Here is a 24,479-nt window from a genome sequence, read left to right on the forward strand (position 1 = left end):
TAAACATTTTGAATTTCTTCTGTCCTATGTGCTATAGTCCCTCACGAGTTTACGATTATACTCTAGAGCAGTGCTTCTCAACCTTTCTTTTACGACAACACCATAATTTAGATACATAAACATAGCGACCCACTTAAAATAATGGATTTTTGAAAAAGCAACGCTTAGGGCCGTATTTATAGTCGACACCCGGACTAAGCCGGCAGGTTATCGACCAAAATCCGGTGGGCCATTAAAAAATTCGAAAGATGTAGGCCGATCCATGCGGACTGCCCGGTAAGTAATTTCTTCCCAATCCGGCACCGATGGATGCTTAAGAATAATACTGTAAGCTAATTTTGATAATTTAAAAAATAAAAAATGTGTGATAATAACTAAAAGCAATGCTTAAGGTAGGTAGGTCTCGACCAACCTTAATTTAACTAATCCTTTTTCTTTTCTTAAGTCAAAGTCTCTTTTATGAATCTCATTTGAGTCATAAGTATAACTTAAGCTATACTTATTCTTAAGCATCTACTATGAATGAATACAGCCATTTACATTATAAATGTAAATTAAAAATGAGGCCATCTACAATTGTTTTTATTTATCTGTAATTTTACCATCACGTCATAACGCCATAATATCACATATTTAAACTTTGAACACGTATACTTTAAATAGACATTTTTTTTCCCACAGCAGCATCGCCATACTCTTTCATATATGTGATAATAAAATCAATTTTCTTTTTTTATAACCAAACAAAAATGAAAAAAAGTGTTCCCTACACATTTTTTGCCAACAAATCATGTTTAGGAGATGTGACCGAACGTTTTATGTTATGGCATACATAAACCACTCAATTCCAATAAAAGCCCTATAAACCCAAGGCTGTATATTTTTTCAGTCTCTACCCCTCCTAATTCAATATTTAAATAATTTTAAAAAAGTCTGTACTATCTATTAGCAATTAATAATCTACAATATTTTGAGTAGGTACCTTTAAAATATAAATTTAACCCCAAAAATATTATTCATCTATAGCCCTGGATTACACTACCTAGCTACAATACAAAAAATAATACAACAATAATATCCAAAAATAGATGCAAACTGCACAATTGTCTGTTTTATGTTTTTATAGTATAGGATTTTTCAAAAGTCGGGAAATGGATTCGACAATACAAATAATTAACAAAATAATGATACTACCTAATTTTGTTGAACATATATTTAAAGTAATTATAACAATGCATAAAAGACATTTTTTTTTTTAAATAAAAGTTGTGACTCATCTGACTTAAAATTTGATTAACCAGCGTCTTTCGAAAATTGCAAGGGCAGCCCAAGCACCTTGGCTGCTACTGTATACATGTCCACGATAGACAGAAAACATACATTTAGTAAATACAGACTCAAAAGAAACATACATAAAACAATTATTAAACACAGAACATGGGTACTCTATGAAATATAGACAAATAACGATAATTATTGAAAACATTTATTAAAAATAAAAAGGTATCAAAAATTTTTTATAGATATGCCTTTGCAATCATAATAATATTAATTACTTAATGAATATAAAAATACAATTGACAATGTGTGAATTTGATTTAAAATAACTTAAAATAGAATAAATCTTATATAATAAATTAATGATAAAACAACACTTAATATTATCACTTGTATCATAGAAATGCACTCCAACCTATATACATTTGACATAAATTATCAACAGAAGTGGCTTCTTCGATAAGTGTACGTGTTTGTCCTGCAACTGAAAGTGGTATGGAAGAGTTTTATAAATTAGCTCTTACATATCCCTAAAGACGCATTTCAATATTGTTCAAATGTTCTTTAGCTTAAATAGATATATATTTATTTAGTACCATTTAATAATTTTTTTTTTTAAATAATATATACGTAAATTATTATTACTTATGAGTAAGATCCAGATTTGTTGGTTCAAAAAAAGTTTATATATATGATACTTATATTCTTAAAAAACAAACATAGTTAGATTGTTATAAGATAAAAACTAATAATTAATTATATAAATAGAATGTAATTCATTGGGACATAAAAGAAAAAATTGTAAAGCTAAGTCTCAAAATTAAAATTACAATAATAATTGTAAATTAAGACGTATAAGTATTTTTTTCTCACTGTTTACATAATATTCCAAGATATTAATATGCTTAAGTAACTAAATATTCTCAAATATTGAAAAAAACTCCATGTTGATCAAATCATCCACATTTTACTCATACAATAATGCATAGAGCATAGTCATGCATAGTAATGCTCAGTAATGATAATACATTAAAACCTAAAATTCTGGACCTTACTTTTAAGTAATAATATTGATTTTATTATATACAAAATTATAAAAATGAATGGTAATAGTAAATATATTTACTTGATCATTTGCCATCTCAGAATTTTCATCAACTATTGTGTCACGACCAGTCCACATGACTAAAGGATCGTATAAAAATGGTTTAAGTACACTAACCAACTGTTCTATATGAGATCGCATAACGCGATTAGTTATTTCACAAGCACTGGACAACATTCCTTCAAGTCCACCAGTTCCCATTGCATCTACCATATTATGAGTCATACGGAATGGTACTCGTTCTGGCCATTCAAACTTTTCACCCTGTGTAATTAAAATTAAGTTAATTATAAAAACTAATAAAATATGTCCTCTAGATAATTAATGTATATTTTGTTATATGTACTCGATTGAATAGGCAATTAAAATCAACGTGAACCACACCACCGTTAGTTGAATCTAATAAAATATTTTCACCATGACGATCACCAAGTCCCAGTATATAACCAACAATAGATATGACTGATGTTGTTCTAGTAAACTCATTTCTAGCTATATAGGTACCTAAAATAAAAAATAAATCAATTATAAATTGACAACACTTTAAATGAAGTTTTAATAAGATTGCTAACCACTCTCCTGGACTAGGAAATTCTTTAAGATACCAATTTCTAAAAACAGGTGGATGATTTGGTATTGCTTTATTTACAAAAATTGATCTTTTTTTTCCAAAGAATCTTTTATATCTAAAGAAATAGTTATAAAATTAATCATAATATATTTTCCTTTATTTAAATATGGTTAAAAAATATGCTTACTGCAAACCAGTCCTTGTAAAGTGCTTTTTGATACTTTAATTCCAATTGCTTCATAGCAATTTAAAATAACACTTCGCAAAGTAACTATGTTTTGAACTAATTCAATGAGACCACAGTCCAGTATCATAGGTACCACACTCTATACATTTTCAACAATTAAATATTTTTAAAAATTAAGTAAGTTAATTCATTTAAGATAAAATGTTTTATATTAACAACTAAATACTTACATATGTTTTTATAAAAAGATTTCGATCCCTGGCTTCTGGGTCTCTTTTAAAATACATATTAACAATGTTATTAAACTCCATTAACCTAGAATCGATTCTTATGTCATCCTATCAATAAAAAAAATTATAATAAAATATTGCTCCCTATATATGTATTATTGTATGTGATTACACGTGTAATTTGTGTAGTTTTGAAATACCTGTATTAGTTTGTGGCATTAAAGTTTCACGAGTATAAGTTTGTGTTATTTAAATACACGCATAGATGTGTCATTAATTAAAGGTTTATACATTTTTATAAGGTCATAACTTACAAGATATGTTGAATATGTTAAAAATATAATCTATTTAAAGTTCCTAAATCCTATTATATTATAAAATGTAATATTGTTTAATAAAAATAATATTTATTTGTGGAACATTAACTACACAAATAAATTACATGTATACATTAAATACACAAACTTTGTGTATATGTATATTTACAAAACACGTGAAACATTAATTATACAAATCAATACATGCATACATTAAATACACAAACTTAGTGTACACGTTTATTTTAAAAGCACATCTAAAATCGTTACTGCTATAATAAAACATAAATATTTTTATACTACATAGGTACTTTTTTATAGAACAATTTACTTTAGGTTTACACATCATTGGATATTCATTGCCATCAGAACCCAAAATTATAATGCGTTTTGGTTTTTGAAGTGAACTAAAAATATAAACCTCATCTTTGATCTTTGATCATGAATATAAACAAGATCACTAAACATAACAATATTACATTAAAATAATAAAAACTGGTATATTAAAATGTAAAGTATTAATTATTAGTATCTTACTCCGGAAATGGATTGTGTTTTGTATTACGATTAGAATTGATGCGTGGTAATACCAAAGTGCGAAACTTTTGGGCTGGTACCATAATGTTGCTAAAATAACCATTTGTAAGCAAACGGGGTAGATTTTTCGCAATTTTCTGTAGAGGAAATTTAACACCAAATGGTGCATTTTGAGGACTTGTGTTACACAACTCCGATAAATTTTCAAATAATTCCATAAACTGGACCAACAAAGTTTTAACTTTAACTAATTTTGAATGTTTGAGAATGGAATTGAATCTACTCAGTCTTACAGTAAATGGTGACTGTAACACAATTTGTAATTAAATAAATATTAATTCTAATATAATATCAATAATTAATACTTTATGTAGAGTCATGAGCATCCATAGAGAATGATCGGGATAGTCAAGTATGCACTTCACTATGATATCAGTCAAAGTTTTAAAACATTCTTCTAAAGGATGACATATTCTAGATGTTATTTGAGAAAAAGCAGTAAGGAACATAAATGTCGGCAATCGCAACATAAATCCTTCTAAAATTTTTATTGCCAACTTAACAAGACTTTTTTCCCACATTCCAAACATTTCATACGCATTTTCGATATTTGATAAATTAGATTCCAAATCCACATTTACAGTTTTGTCATTATACTTAGATAATAATAATAAAGCCTGAAAATTTAAATTAATACATTTTATAATGGGCAGAAATTAGTGCCAATTTAACTTCTTTCTTCATAAACATTCCCAACTAAATAAAATTTATTTGTTCCCAAATGTATCATTCCACGGTTAATAAATTTAATGTAAAAGAAGAAACAGTTTAAATTTACAATTAAAACTGTTAATAATATACATTTTATTAGCTCTGAAATGTTTACAATAGTGAAACCTTTAGGAGGTAACTTTAGAAATAAATTACCCAAATCCATGATTACTATAGACATGATAAATAATATGACAAATTAATAAAATATTGTACATACAGAGGTACATGTTTTTCGTTCTTCTATTTTTTCATCACATATTCATGGTAAAGTTTTAATAATGTCCATATTTGGAAAAAGTATATTAATCCCTTTTTTTAAAGTTGCAATTGCTTGTCCTTGATCAGATTTTTTCCACAACAATTTAGCTTTCTCAATAAAAAGTTCTGTAGGTTTATACTTTTCAGCTGCTAATATATTTGAATATGCTTGTTGAAAATTTAGAGATCTAAATATAATCAATTAATATTACAATCTGCTTGATTTTAGTATAAAAATGAAGGAATGAAACAAAAAAATGTGATCTTAAGATAATTGACAAGAGAAGGGGCTCATAACATAAGATAAGTCAAAGAAATATTAATCTGTAGCAATTTATTCATTCCCAGGTATCTAAGCGGATTGCCTGAGATTTGGTTAGTGGTGATACTGGTTACTGATTTTTGCACCAATGTCTTTTTTATCGAATGTTTTTTTTTTAGAAGTAAATTATTCTAATGTTTAATGTTTGAATGAAAAAGTCTTAGTGGAATAATTCATTAATAACATAATGGGATTAAATTGTTATAAATTGTATACTTTGCTTATAATGAAAAGTTAAAACAGAGGCCTTAGCTAGTCACAAGCTAAGAGTTTGAGCTTTAAATAGAAACCTCGGGACTTTGATAAAGTATTTGTGAAAGCATAAATTAAAGTAATTAGTTTTGTATGGAACATTTGTGACTTGGCCTGGTTTTAAACTTGAATGTATTTATTATAGATGATAAATTATTGATAGTTAATTTATCGTTCTTAATAGTTGTAAAATCTTAATCATACATACTTTCTTGCGACTTTAATACTTTTCAGCCAGCTTATACCAATTTGATGGTTGATAATAGGCTTTTGTTCGTCTGTAACTAAATGTTGAGCAGCAGTTAATACAACTCTAGGCATACATAGAACTTGCTGTAAAACATATGCCTGAGGTTGTAAACACTGTAGTCGTTCATCCATTTCATTAGTAATCAGTTCTTTTAATTTAATATTTGTGGATGTATCGCCATCAACAATTTTTAGTATGGTGTCAAATATTTGTTCCATCTCATTCAGAATGTGCAACCTATGATAAATAAAAATGAAAGACAGTAAGCAAATATTCTCTATAAAAACATACTTAACAATAAATGGATATGCCTCTTTATATCCGGCAGATCCAACCATTGACATGTACAGAGATTCAGTGACCAGGTTTGTTATAGAGGAAATTTCTTTACGTACACTGTTCTTATCTTTATGTAAAAAGTATACTAAGGCTTGACCAATACAAACACCCCAACTTTCATTAGCATTTAGTGGTTTTTCAGTCAAAAGTTCTTTTCATTTATCAAACATCATAAGACTCCATGTTGCTTCAGCTTTTTCACCAAATAATGTGTTTTGACAATCTGATCTTAAATTTGATTTCAACAGTGTTAAAAGGATGAACGATGAAATATTAAAAATATTAAGAAATTAATATATTACTTGATGTTTGTTAAGCCTTCAGCTATTTTTAATGCTGTGAATGGTTGATCAATGCCTAAATAGCATTTAACCATACCTTTATGAAATTCTAAACTAGGATCGGAATACATTTGTGCTAATTTTTCATAACATGCAGCTGCATCCTAAAACAAATTAAGTTATTTATAAAATAATATATTTATTATCATTGATTATAAATACTAGTATTTATAATCAATAGTATTATGTATAATGTAACGATTATCGTCATCTCTGTATTACTGCCATTTATTGGGTTAGTTAAAATTGCAGTATTAAATTAAAAATTAAAATTCATAATTTATTTGTAAACTATACAGGATCGAGCATGCTCAGTGCTCACCTCATTTTTAGTTTAAAATTAAATAGTTTAATAATACATCAATAATTTCAACAAAAAAATTATCCGGTTCGTTCAAATTTCAATTGCACAACGAAGACATTTTCAGAAAAATCATTTGATTCACAATTGAAATTAAAACATGTACATTTTTATTTAAAAACCCAAGAAGGTAACACTGCTAGATACTTCTCAAATATTGTTAAAAATTTAAGTATTTTAAAATATCGTCTTTAACACTTTCAAAGCCACTGACGCGTATACGCGTCAACAAAGTTTATTCCAATGGGCTGGTGACGAGTTAACGCGTCAAAAACGTTTATGTTTATATACGCTATAATTAAATCGGATTTTTTTTAATAAACTCTGAAACTAAGATAGGCCATTGACAACGAACTTTAATTTTAAAGGTATGGGTTTTAGATTTGTTTTTTCTGTCGTTTCTGAAATCACGTGCAGCGTCGACCGTGTTAACTACACTTAAAAATTTAAAATCAGAATTTGGATAAATGTATAATTTAAACATTAAAATGGGGTGAGCATGCTTGAAAAATCACCTAGTGTAAACTACATTTAAAAAAAAATATTACTAATTACTAATAATAATATTAAAATAAATTATAATATAACTTACGTAAAACATATGGTAAAAATAAAAGCATTGCTTCATTATCTGATCGTATGCTTGATTTACAATACACAAAAATGCGTTTGGCATATTCATCAGTAATCAAAGGAACAAGGCGATTGACCCAATTATAAGCCCACAAGTTTAATGTACCACTTTTTCCAGATCTAACAAATTAATTGAAATATATTTATATTATTTGTTAGATTTGGAGAAATAAATAAATAATAATTTAATACCCAAATATTGGGTGTGGCATTCCTGTTTGGTACTGTTCTGTTTCCAGAGTGTAGCGAGATGAAGAAAGTGGATCTATAATTTCGTGTAATGTGCTTGGAATAGATGACCAGATTTCCGAGTCTTTCTTCACATTATAAACTTGTAAAATTTTCTAAAAAATTAATGATAAATAAGTTATGTACTTAAGTGTATGAATATGAAGTAATACTTGTATTGCAACTGCAAAAGAATCCATGAATCGAGAATTTCTAGCAGATTGTAAACCTTGTCCTAATATGGTTATTGCACGTATGGAAAAGTCATTGCTTTTTATATTTAGTGGAAACTCTTTGTTTCGTCCTGAAAAATATTAAATATAAGTAGAGTTGTAAAATAAGCTAATTATACATATTATATTAAATGACACAAAAGTTTTTCACATGGATTTTTATTTAAAAACAAAATATTATTTACTGTATACAATTTTGGTTAAATAATTAAATTGTAGTTAAGTAAAAAAGCATGCATTATGTAAAAAACAAAAATGTTTATCAACCAATTTTAAACAATAATTTTAATATTTAAACAAACATAATATCATATATTATAGTTTATAAAGTAAAAATTATTAGTGATAGATCTCTTTTAAAACTATGTCTAACTAATGAGTATATGTACCTTCTTTAATAATATTATTTGGCAAATAACTAGGATCTAATGCTCCAACTTTTCCTAAACATTCACTGCTAGCAAGTCTCACTCTTTTATCATGATGTCGTAAATTTTCAGTTAAAACTTCTAATAACTAATCAAACCGAACATATATTAGATAAATTAAAATGTCTATTATATATTATACAACATGATTTTTTACCTCAATAATTACAGAATTAACATTATCACTAGACAATATCAATTTAGTTACTTCGGACTGCTGAACTGATAGTTCTAAATGTAGTCGTTTTAAGCCATGAAGTTTAACTTCCAATGTTGTATGAGCCACAATGTCCAGTAACCAAACCAATAACTTATTCAACGGTTGTTTGCTAAAAATATATAATTTAACAAAATCAGTTTATTGGTTACTGTAGTTTGATAATAAAATCAAAACATACAATACATTTTTTGTGTATTTTTGAACAATATTGTAGACTATACGATTGGCTGGATGTGGGTCCAAGAAATATAATTCTGCTATATGATTTTCCAGATATTTTTCATTCTCTTTGACCATAAAATAAAACATATTGGCAACTTTATTTGGATAAATATCTATTAATGGCACAGAGACACAAATATGGAACTCAACATAGGTCCCAACACTTCCATATGAACACTAAGAACAATAAATAATTTTGTATTTAACTAAGTGAAGAGTTAGGCAATGAGAAACATACCAATGAATTAATCCCAGGCTTTTAACCCTAGGTATACGAAAGCGCTGTTTTTTAACGATTTAGCCAATATTTTAAACCTTGCTGGTGTCACAAAACAACTGCCCATTAGTTTGAAAATATCCCTTAATGATAATAGAATGTTTTCCTTGATAGAATCAGAGGAATTTTTTACTAATCTTGATTCTAAAATCATTAAAAGACCCAAAAATCTTAGAGATAGAAAATCTGCCTGAAAATAAAAATTCAAGTCACAGTTTTTACTAAAATATTATGTACAGTATGTTAAGCCCACTGTTATATTATAAACTTTAGATAGAACATTGGACATTAAATAGGGTTAGCTGAAATATTATAACTATGTAGGGAAAATTCAAAATTAAACCATTATTTTATAAATTAACATTTATGTTAATAATATTATACATCATATTTATGAACTTTTCAAAATTTATTAAAAATGAAACCTTTATATATTCGGCTACTTCAGCTTAATATCCTTTATCATGCATGGTAATTTAGAATAATATATTGGTTTAAATTTAATATATTTTATATCAAAAACATACTTACAAAATTAACAATTGAAGTATCATTTTTTACATTAAATAGAACATCATAGGTTTGTATTATCTTAATAGCTTCAGTAGCTTGATCATGTTTTGAATGGAAATGAGTGAGTATCTCAGCTATGATTGGCTTTAAAAAATAAAATGATTTATTATACTTACACTATACTCATAAAAAATAGTTTTCCTTGCAGTAAATGAAAGTCTGACCAAATGCACCAAGGGAGTATTTGTTATTTCTTTTAAAAGTAAACAGCCTTGCTTACAAATGTCTATATCTTCAGACAGTAATATATGAGAAAAACAGTACTAGTAATAAATAAAATATTATTATTTTAACATAAAAATATAAAATTGTACAAATGTAATACTTACTTTAATTGATTCTTTTACTAAAGCACTTTCGGTTTTTTGTGATAATGAAGCAATTTCACTTAAAATTGTCCTTGTTCCTGGCTTTTTAATACACCAAGGAAATATATATCTGATAATTTGCTTTATTGCATACATATCTCTATGTGTGAACCCTAATTTGTTGTATGTTTTTTTTACATCAATGTTGGGATGGTAAGTATGATAACACGCAACTAAATTATTAGCAATGTATTGCATTAATTCAGTTTCATATCTATCAAATATTACTAAAAATTTTGTTTTATGGGCTGCAGCAATTTCAGTCATAAACAATTTTGCCACACTTCTATATGAAGAGTTTGGATGAATTAAAAATAGAAACACGAATTCCATAGATGGAAGTATAGTTGAGTCAATTGGCACACTGAAAATAAAAATGTATAAGATTGTTGTACATATTGTTAATTTGAAAACATAAATTTCATATAAGTAAAATGGTCAGGGTTGTTATCTTTAAAACACAATATTTTAAACAACTTGTTTTAAACATGAATTTAAAACATTTGTTTTAAGAGGACGTTGCACTCGTATGTGTTGTCTCCGTCTTACACACGTACAACATAGCAAATTTTCAATAGGGTGCTGTCAGTTTTGATATTACATTTAATTGACCTTTTATCAAACTTTTAAGTAACAACATTATCTGTTTTCTTTTGGTGGTTTTTTTTACGATATATTAGTTTTTAAGTGAATTATGAGCATTTTAAAATATTGATGTTTTACATACTCATAACTCACTTATAAACTAAAATATCGTAAAATATCGAGACTACTATTTACAGTTGAACAAAGAATATTTAACATTTGATAAAAAACTGATTCAAATATTTCACTATTTCCACATGAATCTTTTTCAAATACAATAGAATTTAACATTTTTGAACTCTGAATGCGTACTTCTTTGTCTTTGTCAAAGAACTGATGGTTTATTATCATTGGTATGTTTTTAATGACTTCACCTCTGATGACTGTATTCAAATTGCTTACAAATGATAAAAGTAATATTTTCCAAAATTAATTTAACATTATTTTACAAGTATCGTCTATTGAACACATTTGCAAATTTTGTTGAATTTTGTTTCAATCACAATCAATACAAAATAATTCTTCTTGGCAAGTAGTTTTATTATATTGAATAATCGTTTTCCCATACATAGCGCACATGAGAATTCTTAGGTTTTTAACAAACACAATATTTGTGGTCTCATCAAAATCTTCAATTATTTCAAATAAAATAGAAATATTTTGATTTTTTTGCTTATGAAATAAAAATGGCAAATTTAGAATTGATGTTTCACATACTTTTTTATTTCAAAGTGATGTAATAACAAGATTTTGTCTCCAATTGCACAACATATTAATTTGTATATGACTAATATAAGTAAGATACTTTTGCATTATTTGTTTATCATCTGAAAATAAATATTTAATTAGATAATTTCATTCTTAAAATTATTTAAATTTTTACTATACAAAATTACTTACTAAGTAAAGCAGAATACTTGCTCATAATAATATTTAAATGTTACCTAACCTTGGTGGTGTCTATCATATTCTGGTTATCATTACTATATTTTTTTTTCCGTGTGTCCGATAGTATTTAACAACGCCGAGGAACTCCCGTGATCTGTGATCAACGGCTTGTAACGAACCCAATAATATACATACCATATTATTGTGATCGTTTCGCCTTAAGGGATAGCATATAGTAATTTAGATATATAAATCAATGTCATATATTCTATTTAAATACACTGTGGGAAAATAACAAGAGTTAATAAGTTAATAGTAAATAATTAAAAAATGTTTACAAAATACATCTACTGATGAAGATCAAGTCAAATTATTAGTTATTATCATTAAAATTACGTGTAGGAGTAGGTACATACATTCAGTTTTTAAATTCAAATAATGTAAAATAACAATAACAAATTAAAAGTTCTTAAAGTTAAAATTCAAGTTGCGTTTAGAGGTGTGTACATACAGCCAGTTATACAATTAAAATAATGTAATTAATAATAATAAATTTTAAGTTTTATAAGTTCTAAAAATTCAAATTACGTGTAGGAGTAGGTACATACAGTCAGTTTTAAAATTAAAATAATACAATTAACAATAAATGCTTTAGAGGTATGTACATACAGCCAGTTATACAATTAAAATAATGTAACCAACAATAATAAAATATAAGTTCAAAAAATTCAAATTTCATTAGGCTGATTAGAATTAATATTAAGATTCAAATTTCTCTTTCTTTTTTTAGTAGCGTTTTCCCCTAACGGAGGTCTACCAGCTAATAACCGTTTGCTACCTTTTGTTATACCTACACTTCGTCGAGCTATTGTGGTAGGTTGAACCTTAATAATTGCACCATCTTAATTTCTCAATGGTACACAATTTCCTGCAGTGTGTAAAAAATTATCCCATTGCCCTTTACTTTAATTTTTTTTAAGCCTTTGCTCTATTTTTTTTATTCCTGTTGATGATGATCTATAAGAAGTATTACAGAGGTATAATAAGTTTCATACATTTTCAAATTTGCTGTTATCATTTGATTCTTTACTGGTACTTGGTATGGGTTCTATTAAATTTAATTCTTGTACATTAGTCTCATTATAATTAGTTGTATCATTAATAGTATCATTTGTTTCTGTCTCATTTATTTGTTCTATTTCTGGTTGTTCTAACTTTATTTTTATTGCCTGAATAAAATATTATGTATACTATTCTCTATTGCAATATTTTAATATTTACCTCAATTAATCCATCACCACTATGTGGACCTAAATTCAAACTTCTACAAATAGCATGCCAATTATGAACTGTACGATAACATGGATTAATGCCTCCGTTAGCAAACTGTTCCAATGTGAAATTCTCTTTTAACTCCAATAACTGTTCATGATACCTTTGAGATTCTGCTATACCCATTCCACTATCAAAGTACTCATTAAACATATTTTTTACATCATCATTAGCCGGAATGAATCTTAGACTTTCAGCAGATTTTATACTATGAGTATGATGATTATATTATATTTCTATACAACATACTAAACCTTTCTGTAATATAAATATATTATATTGTTAAGTGTTAACTAATGTATGTACTATGTATTATTGTATTATTATTATTATTTTTAAACTTATATTTTTATTTAACATTGAATATTGATAATTATTGTATAATGTTATCATAATGTAATACAGCCAATGAGAGCTCTCGATTTCCTGTGGGTCTCTAGCAATGTATGGTATGCTTATTTGCAACCGGGTAGGTTAGGTTAGGCAGAGGTGGTGATAACTGATAATGATAACGAAGTTTAGCATTTTGCCATCACCTGTTGCCAGACAAGCGTCTAGCGACAGTAAGGCACTATAAGTATGAGTATGTGCATCACATTTAGTTGCAATACATTATCTGATAACAATAGTTTTGTATTTTGTCTATCAAAATTAAATTGTTTAAATAATATATTCATTATTCTCCGACTTTTATTTGACACAAATTCACAATGTCGTGTTCTGCTGTAAATTGCACTAATCGCAGTTCTCAGGGTATACGTTTGTTTGGGTTTCCAGCACAACAAGACCGGAAAAAAATATGGATTAATAATTGCAGAAGAGGTACAAAAATATAGACTCAGTTTCTTTTGATTACTATTCTTTATACTTACCTACAGGCTACAGTTTACAAATAATAACGTTAAGTTCTAAATATGTATAAGACAAAATATAAGTCTAATATAAATCTTTTGGCTTTAACTAATATAAAAATTTTTTAATACAATTATTATACAGACATCAATCACTGTACCATAATAATAATTAATTTAATTTACCACTATTTTGAATAATAAGTATAGGAAAAAGTAATCAAAATGGTATATATAATATAATATTTACAGTTTTTAAATATATTATATACCTTAATAAGATATTTATAAAGTTATTATATACTATTTAATATTTATAGTTATTAAATATTTATTTTTTGGACTATATTTGAATGACAATGAAAATGTGCTCAGACTTTTTGTCCAACGGTAGAAGAGTAAGCCTGGTTTTTTTGTCCGATTATTTAAATTAATATACCTAGGTAAATATTTATGGTTTAATTCATTACCTAACTAGTTATATTTTATTAATTAATTAGTTATTTCTGCCATTAATGTTTGTTATTTAAAACCTACTAGGTTCATTTTGAGGAGAACCAATTTGAAAAAAACAGAATAGATGGCTGGGTTAAGTTAAAATGGGACGCAGGTCCCACTATTTTTAACATCCCAAATCCACCAAAGAGGGCGATGACGACCAGAAAATCAAAGTATAAGGTGTGCAAAAAAATTAAATTATTTAATTAATTACCAATAGTTCAGTTAATTAGGTGGTACAACCATTAATTAAATTACATTAAATAAATTACATTTACAATTTTTTAATAGAGACCTGTTACTGTTGAAGACAATGTTTTCTGCCAGATTGCAGATACTGTTATTGTGAATGCAGATACTTCAAAAGACATAAACAGTTCAAATGTAGAATCTGTAAGTACACTTCTACAGTAAAATTAGCTATTTTTTCAACAATGATTCCTGTAAAAATATGTTACTTACTTTTAATTACAGTGTATTAATTGCCATGAGTGTATCAATGAAATTGCTGAACTAAAAAAACAAGTCAAAACATTGAAAAAAGAAACTGCTGAAAAGGAAATTGCTTTAAAGCAATTTTTAACTGAACAGCAAATAAATGTTCTTTCTAACAAAACAAATGTACAGCAATGGAATAATGAAACAATTATGAAATCATTAAAAATTTGTTTTGCTGTTGGTGTTCATGGATATCAATATTTAAGAGAAATGAACTTTCCGTTACTCTGCTATAGCACCATAACTCGTCGACTACAGGGTCTTAAATTGGAATTTGGATTGCTTGAATCAATGTTAGAACCTTTAGTGTTTAAAGTTCAACAGTTGGAGAAAGAAGACAGGTTCTGTGTTATTTCGCTTGATGAAATGGAAATTAGCTGCGATGAATCATAATATGATAAGAACCGAGGTAAACGTTATGGAAAGATTACTCTTGGTAACACTATTAAATTTTTATTAGTGTTGCTACGTAGTGTAAAGAATAATTGGAAACAAGTAATTGGTGCTCATATTACAGATGGGTCCCCTGCACCTGAATTAACCAAGCAGTTTATTTATGATTGCATAGAGTTTTGTAAAAAAGCTGGTTTGAAAGTTGTTTTGCTATCTTCTGATATGGGAAATGAAAAACAGATCACTATGGAAAGAGTTAGGCGTAAAAATTCCAAAAACTGGTATTCGACAGAATTATTTTACCTATGATGGTAATAATGTGTTTATTATGCCAGATGTATGTCATTTGATTAAAAATTTAAAAAATACTGCATTAAGGAGCTCAATTAAATTACCTAAAGAATACTGTGAAGCAAAAGGTCTACCTACAGAATATGTGCAATGCACGTTTGTGGCAGACTTGTGGAATATTGAACAGCGGAAGGATTCAAATAGAGATGAAGAACTTCGCTTACTGCATCATTTAAAAAGAGAGGTCATTTATCCAAATAATTTTCAAAAAATGAATGTTGGGTCAGCCGTCCGATTTTTCTCTTTGAAAACTGCAGCTGCTGTAGAAACTTCTGTAAACTGTAACTTGTTACCTAAAGATGCACTAACCACTGCTCATTTTATTCGGTTAATCGATGAATGGTTTACGTTAACATCAAGCAAATTACGGAAAACATCAATAACAAAAAGAAACAAGGAAAAAAAATATGATTTCCTTCAAAAACTTATTGGTTTAGTTGAACAGACTGAGTTTGGATTAAATGGTTGGAAACCTCTGAATGTTGGTCTCATTGTGTCTTCATTATCCATTATTGAAACAAGCAAGTTATTGTTTTGTAACGGATTTGATTTTATATTGTTCCATCGTTCACCCAAGATGCAGTCGAAAACCTTTTTTCCCAAATGCGTCGTAAGTCTGGACAAACTCAAAATGCAATTCAATCCCTCAGAGCCCTCAAAATGATACTAATGTCACAGTATATTTCTGATGTAAAACGTAGTAATTACATGAACGAGTGATACATTTTTGTTAAATCATTTTAAAAGAGTTCCTGAGAACTTCAATAGTACTTCTGTTGATATACTTCACCAGACTTGTAATGTTAAATCACTAGAATTATTAGATTATGTAGAAAACATTTCAGAGGCATTTAAAATTCTCCCTGAATATGATATGTATATTGTATTTCATTTGGCTGGCAGTGCCACAAATGCAATATTAAAAGTATCTTGTAATGTTCATGTGCAACACCACAGAAACTAAAAGTCTTCCAGAAAAATACAAGTTTTACACAAAATCATTGAATAAAGGAGGATTGAAAGAACCTTGTATCAATACAGTACTTTTAATACTTAATTGTGAATTAGTCTATAGAAAATATAAAACCCACTTTTTACATACCTAACTCAAATTTTAATACTGTAGATGAAATTTGTAAAAACATTAAAATTAATTACCCGCTCTGTGAAAAATATTGCAAATGTCAAACATAAGCTTATAAAACATTATTTTACTATCAGGTCTTATGCATCTTGTAATTTATCTGTTTGTAACAAACGAAAAAAGATATACGGAACAGTAACAGAAAAGAAGAAAAGAAATTAAATAATCAAGTTAAATCAATTCATTGTTTTTATTTTATAGAATATAATATTAGTTTTTTATTTCATACAGAATATATTTTTTTTTTTAATAAATAAATCGTTACAATTGCATAATTTGAAATATGTAAATAATATTATTAAATAAAAATTATTATTTTAAGGACTTATAAGAATTTTAAAATATCCATAGGTTATTTTTAAATAAAATACAATAATTTGAGTCTGAACAAAAAAATAAATTCAGAGAAATACTTTTTGTGTAACTACTAGCAGCGCTGGTTAAATTACTTTTAAAAAGTAATTTTCTTACAATTGCGTTAATTTAAATAAATAATAATGAAATTACTACAGAGTTACTGCAAGAGTAATTTAGTTACAGTAATTTGTAATTTGCATAACTTTACTATCCAACGCTGCCTACTAGTCTTACAAAAAAACAGTAATCTAGCTTTGGTCATCCAACTTCACACCTTTTGATGAATTTTTTGTATTTTTAGAAGTGAAATAGTTTAATAAAAGATCCATATTGTTTTTTCTAAAACTCAGCTTTTCAATTTCTAATTTTAAATTAGCTATTTCTTGCTCAGCTTTCTGTTTGATATTATTGCAGTCATTATTGTTTTTCTATAAAAATTAAACAAACATTATGTAGCATGTAAATCAGATACAAAAGTTATTATTCGTTGAATAGTTAATTTTCAATTGATAAACTAAATTAATGAATTAATAGTCATTAGTCATTACTCAAGAGGATGTCATACCCGAGGATGTGTTGTCCTGCATTTCTAATTTTGTGTTGTTAGCTTAAATATTAGAGGGTATTTAACTATTATCAAACTTAAATGAAAGAATCTGTGATTATCTATGTTTGTCTCTCATTGGGTTTTTATGATATTTCAATGTGTAAGTGAATTATGTGCATTTTATAATATTCATATTTTACATACTCATAGTCACTTCAAAATTAAAATATCGTAAAAACCCAACGAGAGAACACAGATATAATTCTTATAGTTAAAATTGGAATTGCAGGAAGTACATTTTGATTTGTGTAAATACAATAAATATACATCAATATTTTATTTTGTTCAAAATTAGGTTTTTAAGAACATGTCCAACATAAATGAAATCAAATGCATAGAATGTGAGGAAAAATAAATATAGATATCTAATTATTATTCTTATCTGCACAAATCATAAATGTCTTTGATGTGCTATTTGAATATGTATTGTAAAATTGTTTAATGGTGTTATAAGTATTTAATTAAATAAAAATTCATAAAATAAATGTCTATTTATTAACAAATACTTCAACATATTATAGATCTCTGATAGTCAGCATACAACAATTATAACTTGTTTGACAACTAATTATTATTTACTAACTATTGTAACTATTGTACATCCATTTCAATATTTCATTATACGAATTATAAAACATGGAATTATAATAACTATAATAAATTGTACAATGTACTTTATGCACTTAGTAATTCTGAATTCATAACCTAAGATTTATAATCGGTGCTAACTCATAGGTAATATAAGAAAAATCTTAAAAACTAATAATTATTAATTAATTGAAATATCAACGGGTTACCAACTTTAATATAGTATATAATTACCTAATACCCAATTATTATTAATATTATTAATTTTATTCATCATGATTTTGATTAGAAAATGATAATAAAGTCGGTGATAGCTGATCATGATAACGATGTCGGCCATCTTGCAGTCATTCGGATTCCCTGTCGCTAGACGCTTGTTGTTGCCAGACGCTTGGCTTAGTATACTTATCTATGCTTATCATTTGTCGTCGTCATCGGTGTGTGCTCACTGCTCATCTCTTCGGTTTTGTTTTATTCACCTCTAACTTGTTGGCGTTGTTTACAGCTCCTCAACAATGGTCAACAATACTCAGCTCATTCGGTGTACCCATTAAATGTTCCGTATCTACAACACGCAATCGGTAAGGAATTCATACGTTCATTAACCTGTTGTTACTGCTCTACGTCAAGAATAAGTATAAGATGTACATACATATTATTTTATTTATTCCTACCCATGTGTCTTTGCGTGACATGCTATAAATCTATAACACATTCAACAACTTCTGTACAGAAAAGTGGTACCCACTTGTCCACCTTTCTTTATTTATTTTTACAATAAAATAATTAGCATATTCAAGTATTTGATTTAAATTGACTAAATTGGAGTACTTATTTAATGTAACTATGTAAGTCTAGTAAAGTACCTACTCTACCTATTCCTTTTTCAAATTTAAGTTTTTGTACAACATTATTTAGTCATGGCATAATTGAGTAAAACATGATTTGGTAAAATTTGATAAAATAAAATAAAATATTATCCTTAGTGACCTTTGCAATTTGATTGTTTGTATTTCTCTTTATATGCATTTTTTTCTCCATAAATACAATATTATTTCATAAATACTTCTACATTTCTAACTCAAACTTTAATTGTTAACTTAATGAATAATTATATATTATAAAATGTTAATGAATGAGTTATTTTTTATTTTTATTTTTTTTTACTAAAACAAATAATAAATATTTAAATAAAATGCACGGCTTTTAATGGCCACAAACCCATATTTTTCTTTTACATAAAAAATTATTTATTTAATAACTACGTTAGTTATGCAAAGATATACAAACCAAACAGAACCCAAGGTTATTGATAACTTTGTACATTTAAGTGTCCAAAGCTTTTGTGCCTCCACCAAATATGTAACATGGTCGGGGGAACCTTGTTACGATATTAGTTATCCTGAGAAGGTTTTCTATTCCTTATGGATAAGTTTTCCGTAGCTGAGGGTTAGGGCACTGTGTATGGGGTATTTTATCAATAATTTATTTTATCAGTATTTTCTTATAGATCTATGAATCAGCTTTAGAGAAGAAAACTGTTAAGGATAATCAAAAAAATATTAGAAGAAGAAATTTTACAAAGAGTTACAATTGAAAACAAAAATCAAAGCATGATGGACATTTTCCAATTTAAAGATGTAAAGTTAATGCTCAATATTATATTATACATACTTTTTTGCATTAAACATTTATGTTCTTCATAGGATTATATTGAACAACAACTCAATGATACAAGAAGCCTAGATGAAATTCGACGTTTAAATGAAAAATACCATTTTAGATTACTTAATGAATTAAAAGCTAAGGCCAAGGCTAAAGCTAAAGCTAAACATAATACAAATCAGAATAAGAACAAGGTATATCGACGTTATCGAAAATTTCAGATAAATCAGGTATTTGAATACAGAAAATTAAGTTGGCAATATCAATTAAAAGATATCCAGGTGCCCTTTTTGAAAATAAAATAATATAGGTAGCATTGTTGAAAGGGCTTATACCATACTCCATGTATGCTTATTGCAGTGTGTACAATAATAATTATTATTTCCCTTTGTATATTACCAGGTTTAACTAAGTAGTTTGACTAAGTTCTACACAGATTATATAAAATCAGATGGTGCACTTCTGAATTAACTGATCACTAAAACTCAATAGGATGCAATAGGATCACATATAAAAAATAAACTATTGTGAAACACCTTTATACTCAAATATTATGACAATGGTTAGGAATTTTGACGTGAGTGCTTAATATCAGTGATGCATAGTTAATAATCATTCATTTCTCATAAAAAAAGACTCTATTAGTGCTGGCACTGACTTAAGATAGGTTTTGATTTGCTTATATTTTAGAGAATTCAAGAAGTAAAAAGTTATTGTCATCATTATCAAAACATTATAAATACTTTGCATTTGTAGAAATTAAAATGTTTAAAAGGCTTATACCACTATTTATCACAGTGAAACCTCGATAACTCGAAGGAATATCTTCGCCCCCAACTGATTCGAATTATCAAGGTTTCAGTGTACATAGTGGTACACAGTGGTTAGTAATGTACATGTTTATAAAAGTGCGTTTATAAAATTAAAATTGTTAAAAACGCATAATTCACATTATTTTTTTTTAAACTAATATAACATTTAATATACATTTAGGTAAGGTAATATAATAAGCAATTTTAATTCCAGGATTTCTCATGTTTAATAATTTGTATAGGTACATGAATGTTCTTTCTTTAAAATTGAATATATTTTTATAAATTTTTTTGTTTCCTGAAAAAAATTGAAATTTGGTATCTATACGCACTTTTAACAAAACACTGTCAATATTAGTATTTTAATAAAATTAACAACCATAATTAATGAATATTTAAAAAAAAATTAACATTTAGATTCAACATTTGAAAAATAAATTGCAACACAAAAATAGTACTTTGGATGCAATTAAAGAAGATGTAAATGTGGCCAATTTACCTATTACTGAATTAACAAAATCAAGAGATAATTTATTGTCCTCTAATAATAATTATTTGGTATATATACACATATAAATTGTTGTTTGTATTATTAAATAATAAAAACATTTTTTTTTTTCAGAGGAAAATTAACGATTTAGAACAGTTAAGAGTACTTCAAGGACCTAACTATATGTCTGAAATTCATGTACTTGATCAACAATTAACAGCCATGCAAATTGATATTTCCAAGAAAGTAGAAAAACATCAAGATTTAATGAATATAGAAAATATCACTTATCGAAAATTATTAGTGAGTGAACAAAGGGGATTAGATATTACTCCAAATCCGTCTGTAGTTGGCGGCCCAAGTGTCAAAAAAAGTAAATTGTTTGGGCGTGGCGAAATAGACAATAAAGTTTCTAATATTATCACTGTTTCATCAACTAGTGATATTGAAATTGGGGAAGTGTGTCCAGATGGACAGTTTGTACAATTATACAACAAAGGATCAAAGGTAGGAATGAAATACTCAAATTTATGTTTTAATTAAGAAATAAAAAAACAATAATTACTATTTAGGAATTTGCATTGAGAGGATATGAATTAGTACGCACTACTGTTGAGCAAAATGTTTCTACTGTTTTCAAGTTTCATGGATCGGTAAATCTTGGAGCTGGTAATTCGTTAACTGTATGGTCTTCTACTGCCAGTAATCAAATACATAAATATAGTGCTGGATCAATTATCATGGACATTCAAGCTTGGGTTGTTGGTGATTATATGGCTACAATACTTTTAAATCCTGAGGGACAAGTATGCAAATTTTAAATTAATTACTTTAAATATTATTAATTTTATTTAATATAAATAAAAATAAACATCCTGTATTATGTTTCTTTTCAGGAAGTAGCAACTCATAAACTTAAAAAAAGGCTAGGTTTCTCTTTCACGATCCAATGAAGGATATAGTGATTATGAAACACGATTGCTCTGTCAATCAGTAAGTAGTAAAAAATATTATACCTACCTGGCAGCAGCACACATTTATACCCGGTGCATACTAGTTGCCTCCCAAAATATACGAATCACTTCCTATCCTTATTGTAAATAAAAAGGGGAATATACACTAGTTACCTCCAATGATCTGGTAATTCATAATTATATACAAGTTGCCTCCCAAGAATTTATACACTAGTTTCCTCCCATATAGATATTCATATACAAATTAGAGTGAATTGACCTCTTATAAAATCTAAAGGTAAGATTATTATCTAGACAACCTCATGAGCTTTTCATTATATTTTAATTTTTAAACGAGTTATGAGTACTTTAAAATGTACAAACAATTTACAATTTTAAAAAACTCATAGTTTGCTTTAAAATTAAAATATAATAAAAAGCCCATGAGGTTGTATAGATAATAATCTTACCTTAAGATTTTATAAGAGGTCAATTCACTCTAATTTTTAAACTAACGAAGCTACACGTGTTCTGCTTTACGTGAAATTTGCTATGTTACGCACTTATAAGACGGAGACCAACACATGTGGGAATCATGTCCTCTTAAATTATAAAACTTTTTTTAGTTTTTTTTAATTATATACATATTATAATATTAGTGAGCGGGGCACTACCCTACGATTTATCTCAGAAATAATGAATATAAAATTATATCCTCCCCCTCCCAATAAAATTCCTGTTACGTCACTGCTGTTATTATAATGTTAATTTTTTTTTTTTAGGGAGATCCCATAGAGCGACAAATTTGTTGTCATTTGAAGATATACTCAATATTATAGTCTTAAGAGTGATCTAAAAAATAAAAATACTAAAATAAATTTGTAATTTATTAGTTCATCACGTGTTATTAATTGATTTTTAATTGTCATTAATTTTTTTTTTAAGGCGTGATTTTTTTTTATACTAGGTACCTAGTATTTATTATTACTTTCTACTTACTTTAATTTTTTTGTTTTTTTTTTATATTTTGCTTTGTACTAATTTATCTATACAAAAACTAAAATAAACATTTCACTAAATTACTGATTAAGTAAAAATAAACAATTTTGTAACTCATAATATAATGATCATAAATAAAATATTATGATGAGTCAAATACTCATTGTTACTAAATAAATGTTATACAATATGCTATTACAATTACTATTAAATATAATATTTATAATCCATATATACAAAATAATACTTATTTATTATACTATCATATTGTTACAAGTTTACTACTTATATGAGATCAGATACATGAAGGGATTTATATAAAATCACTATTATTTAGATCAATTGAAATAATATATTTTACATGCAGATTATTTGTATTTATAACTTATAACTATAACTTATAACTTATACCTATGTTAAGATTTTTACATAAGTGAATACCAACATATTTAGTACGCATTTTTCCAAATTGCTTATTCACTTATATATAATTATAATTACATAGCGTTTTAAGCCAAGTGTTGTAACTATGTTTAAAAGATGGTAGATTAACTTTTGATATATATAATATTTATATTAATGTACGCATTGTAACCTCTAATATTTTGTGTATTGTATGTTCCATACCATATTGATACACCCTAACTCATCACTGATTGAGCAAGATATATATAAACTATTCTCAACAATTGTTGACTTAAAATGTACTTTAAACTCTTAAGTATATAAAATAACTTACAAATTAAGCTTGTTACAGGTTGAATGTGATTATGCCACTTGAGCTTTTCATCAACAATAACGCCCAAATATATAGTTGTATTAACATTTTTAATGCCTGTACATTGGCAGGTATCAGACTGTAAACAGTTAGTTGTATGAATAAATAATGGTTGAACAACATTTTTAGTATCATTAGACAATCAAAATTAAAAATTGTTATATTTGTCTAAATTAAGATCTAGCATGTTATTATCTAACCAATAAAATTTATAACTATATTTTACAAGACAGCAGATTTATATAAGTTATTACTCATTATTATTATTTTCATTAACCAATATAACTGTTTCATCAACATATAAGATATCATTGTACCATCTATTTTCAAATTATGAAGACCAACAATTAATAATATTGAATAAGTTGTAAAAATCAAAATAATAG

At 26.9% G+C, this 24,479-nt stretch overlaps 1 protein-coding gene and 1 pseudogene across 5 annotated transcripts; one reads left to right on the top strand and one right to left on the bottom strand.

Moving 5' to 3' along the window:
- LOC132947437 (lamin Dm0-like) lies at window positions 1-23,528 on the top strand. 5 transcript variants are annotated; one of them, XM_061017717.1, is made up of 9 exons: window positions 1-276; window positions 18,686-18,977; window positions 19,907-20,036; window positions 20,103-20,291; window positions 21,291-21,431; window positions 21,496-21,870; window positions 21,936-22,169; window positions 22,260-22,356; window positions 23,099-23,528. In XM_061017717.1, exons 3-8 carry the CDS (start codon window positions 20,010-20,012, stop codon window positions 22,314-22,316), a joined length of 1,023 nt encoding a protein of 340 aa, XP_060873700.1. In that variant the 5' UTR covers window positions 1-276; window positions 18,686-18,977; window positions 19,907-20,009; the 3' UTR covers window positions 22,317-22,356; window positions 23,099-23,528. The 5 variants fall into 5 exon arrangements, with proteins under 5 accessions (XP_060873700.1, XP_060873702.1, XP_060873701.1 ...); XM_061017719.1 differs by having other exon boundaries at window positions 22,005-22,169; XM_061017718.1 differs by having other exon boundaries at window positions 20,103-20,255.
- LOC132947629 (serine/threonine-protein kinase ATR-like) lies at window positions 1,520-11,829 on the bottom strand (annotated as a pseudogene).
- Window positions 23,529-24,479: the final 951 nt, after the last annotated feature.

This window comes from Metopolophium dirhodum, chromosome 6, assembly GCF_019925205.1.
Source record: "Metopolophium dirhodum isolate CAU chromosome 6, ASM1992520v1, whole genome shotgun sequence".
Lineage (NCBI taxonomy): Eukaryota > Metazoa > Arthropoda > Insecta > Hemiptera > Aphididae > Metopolophium > Metopolophium dirhodum.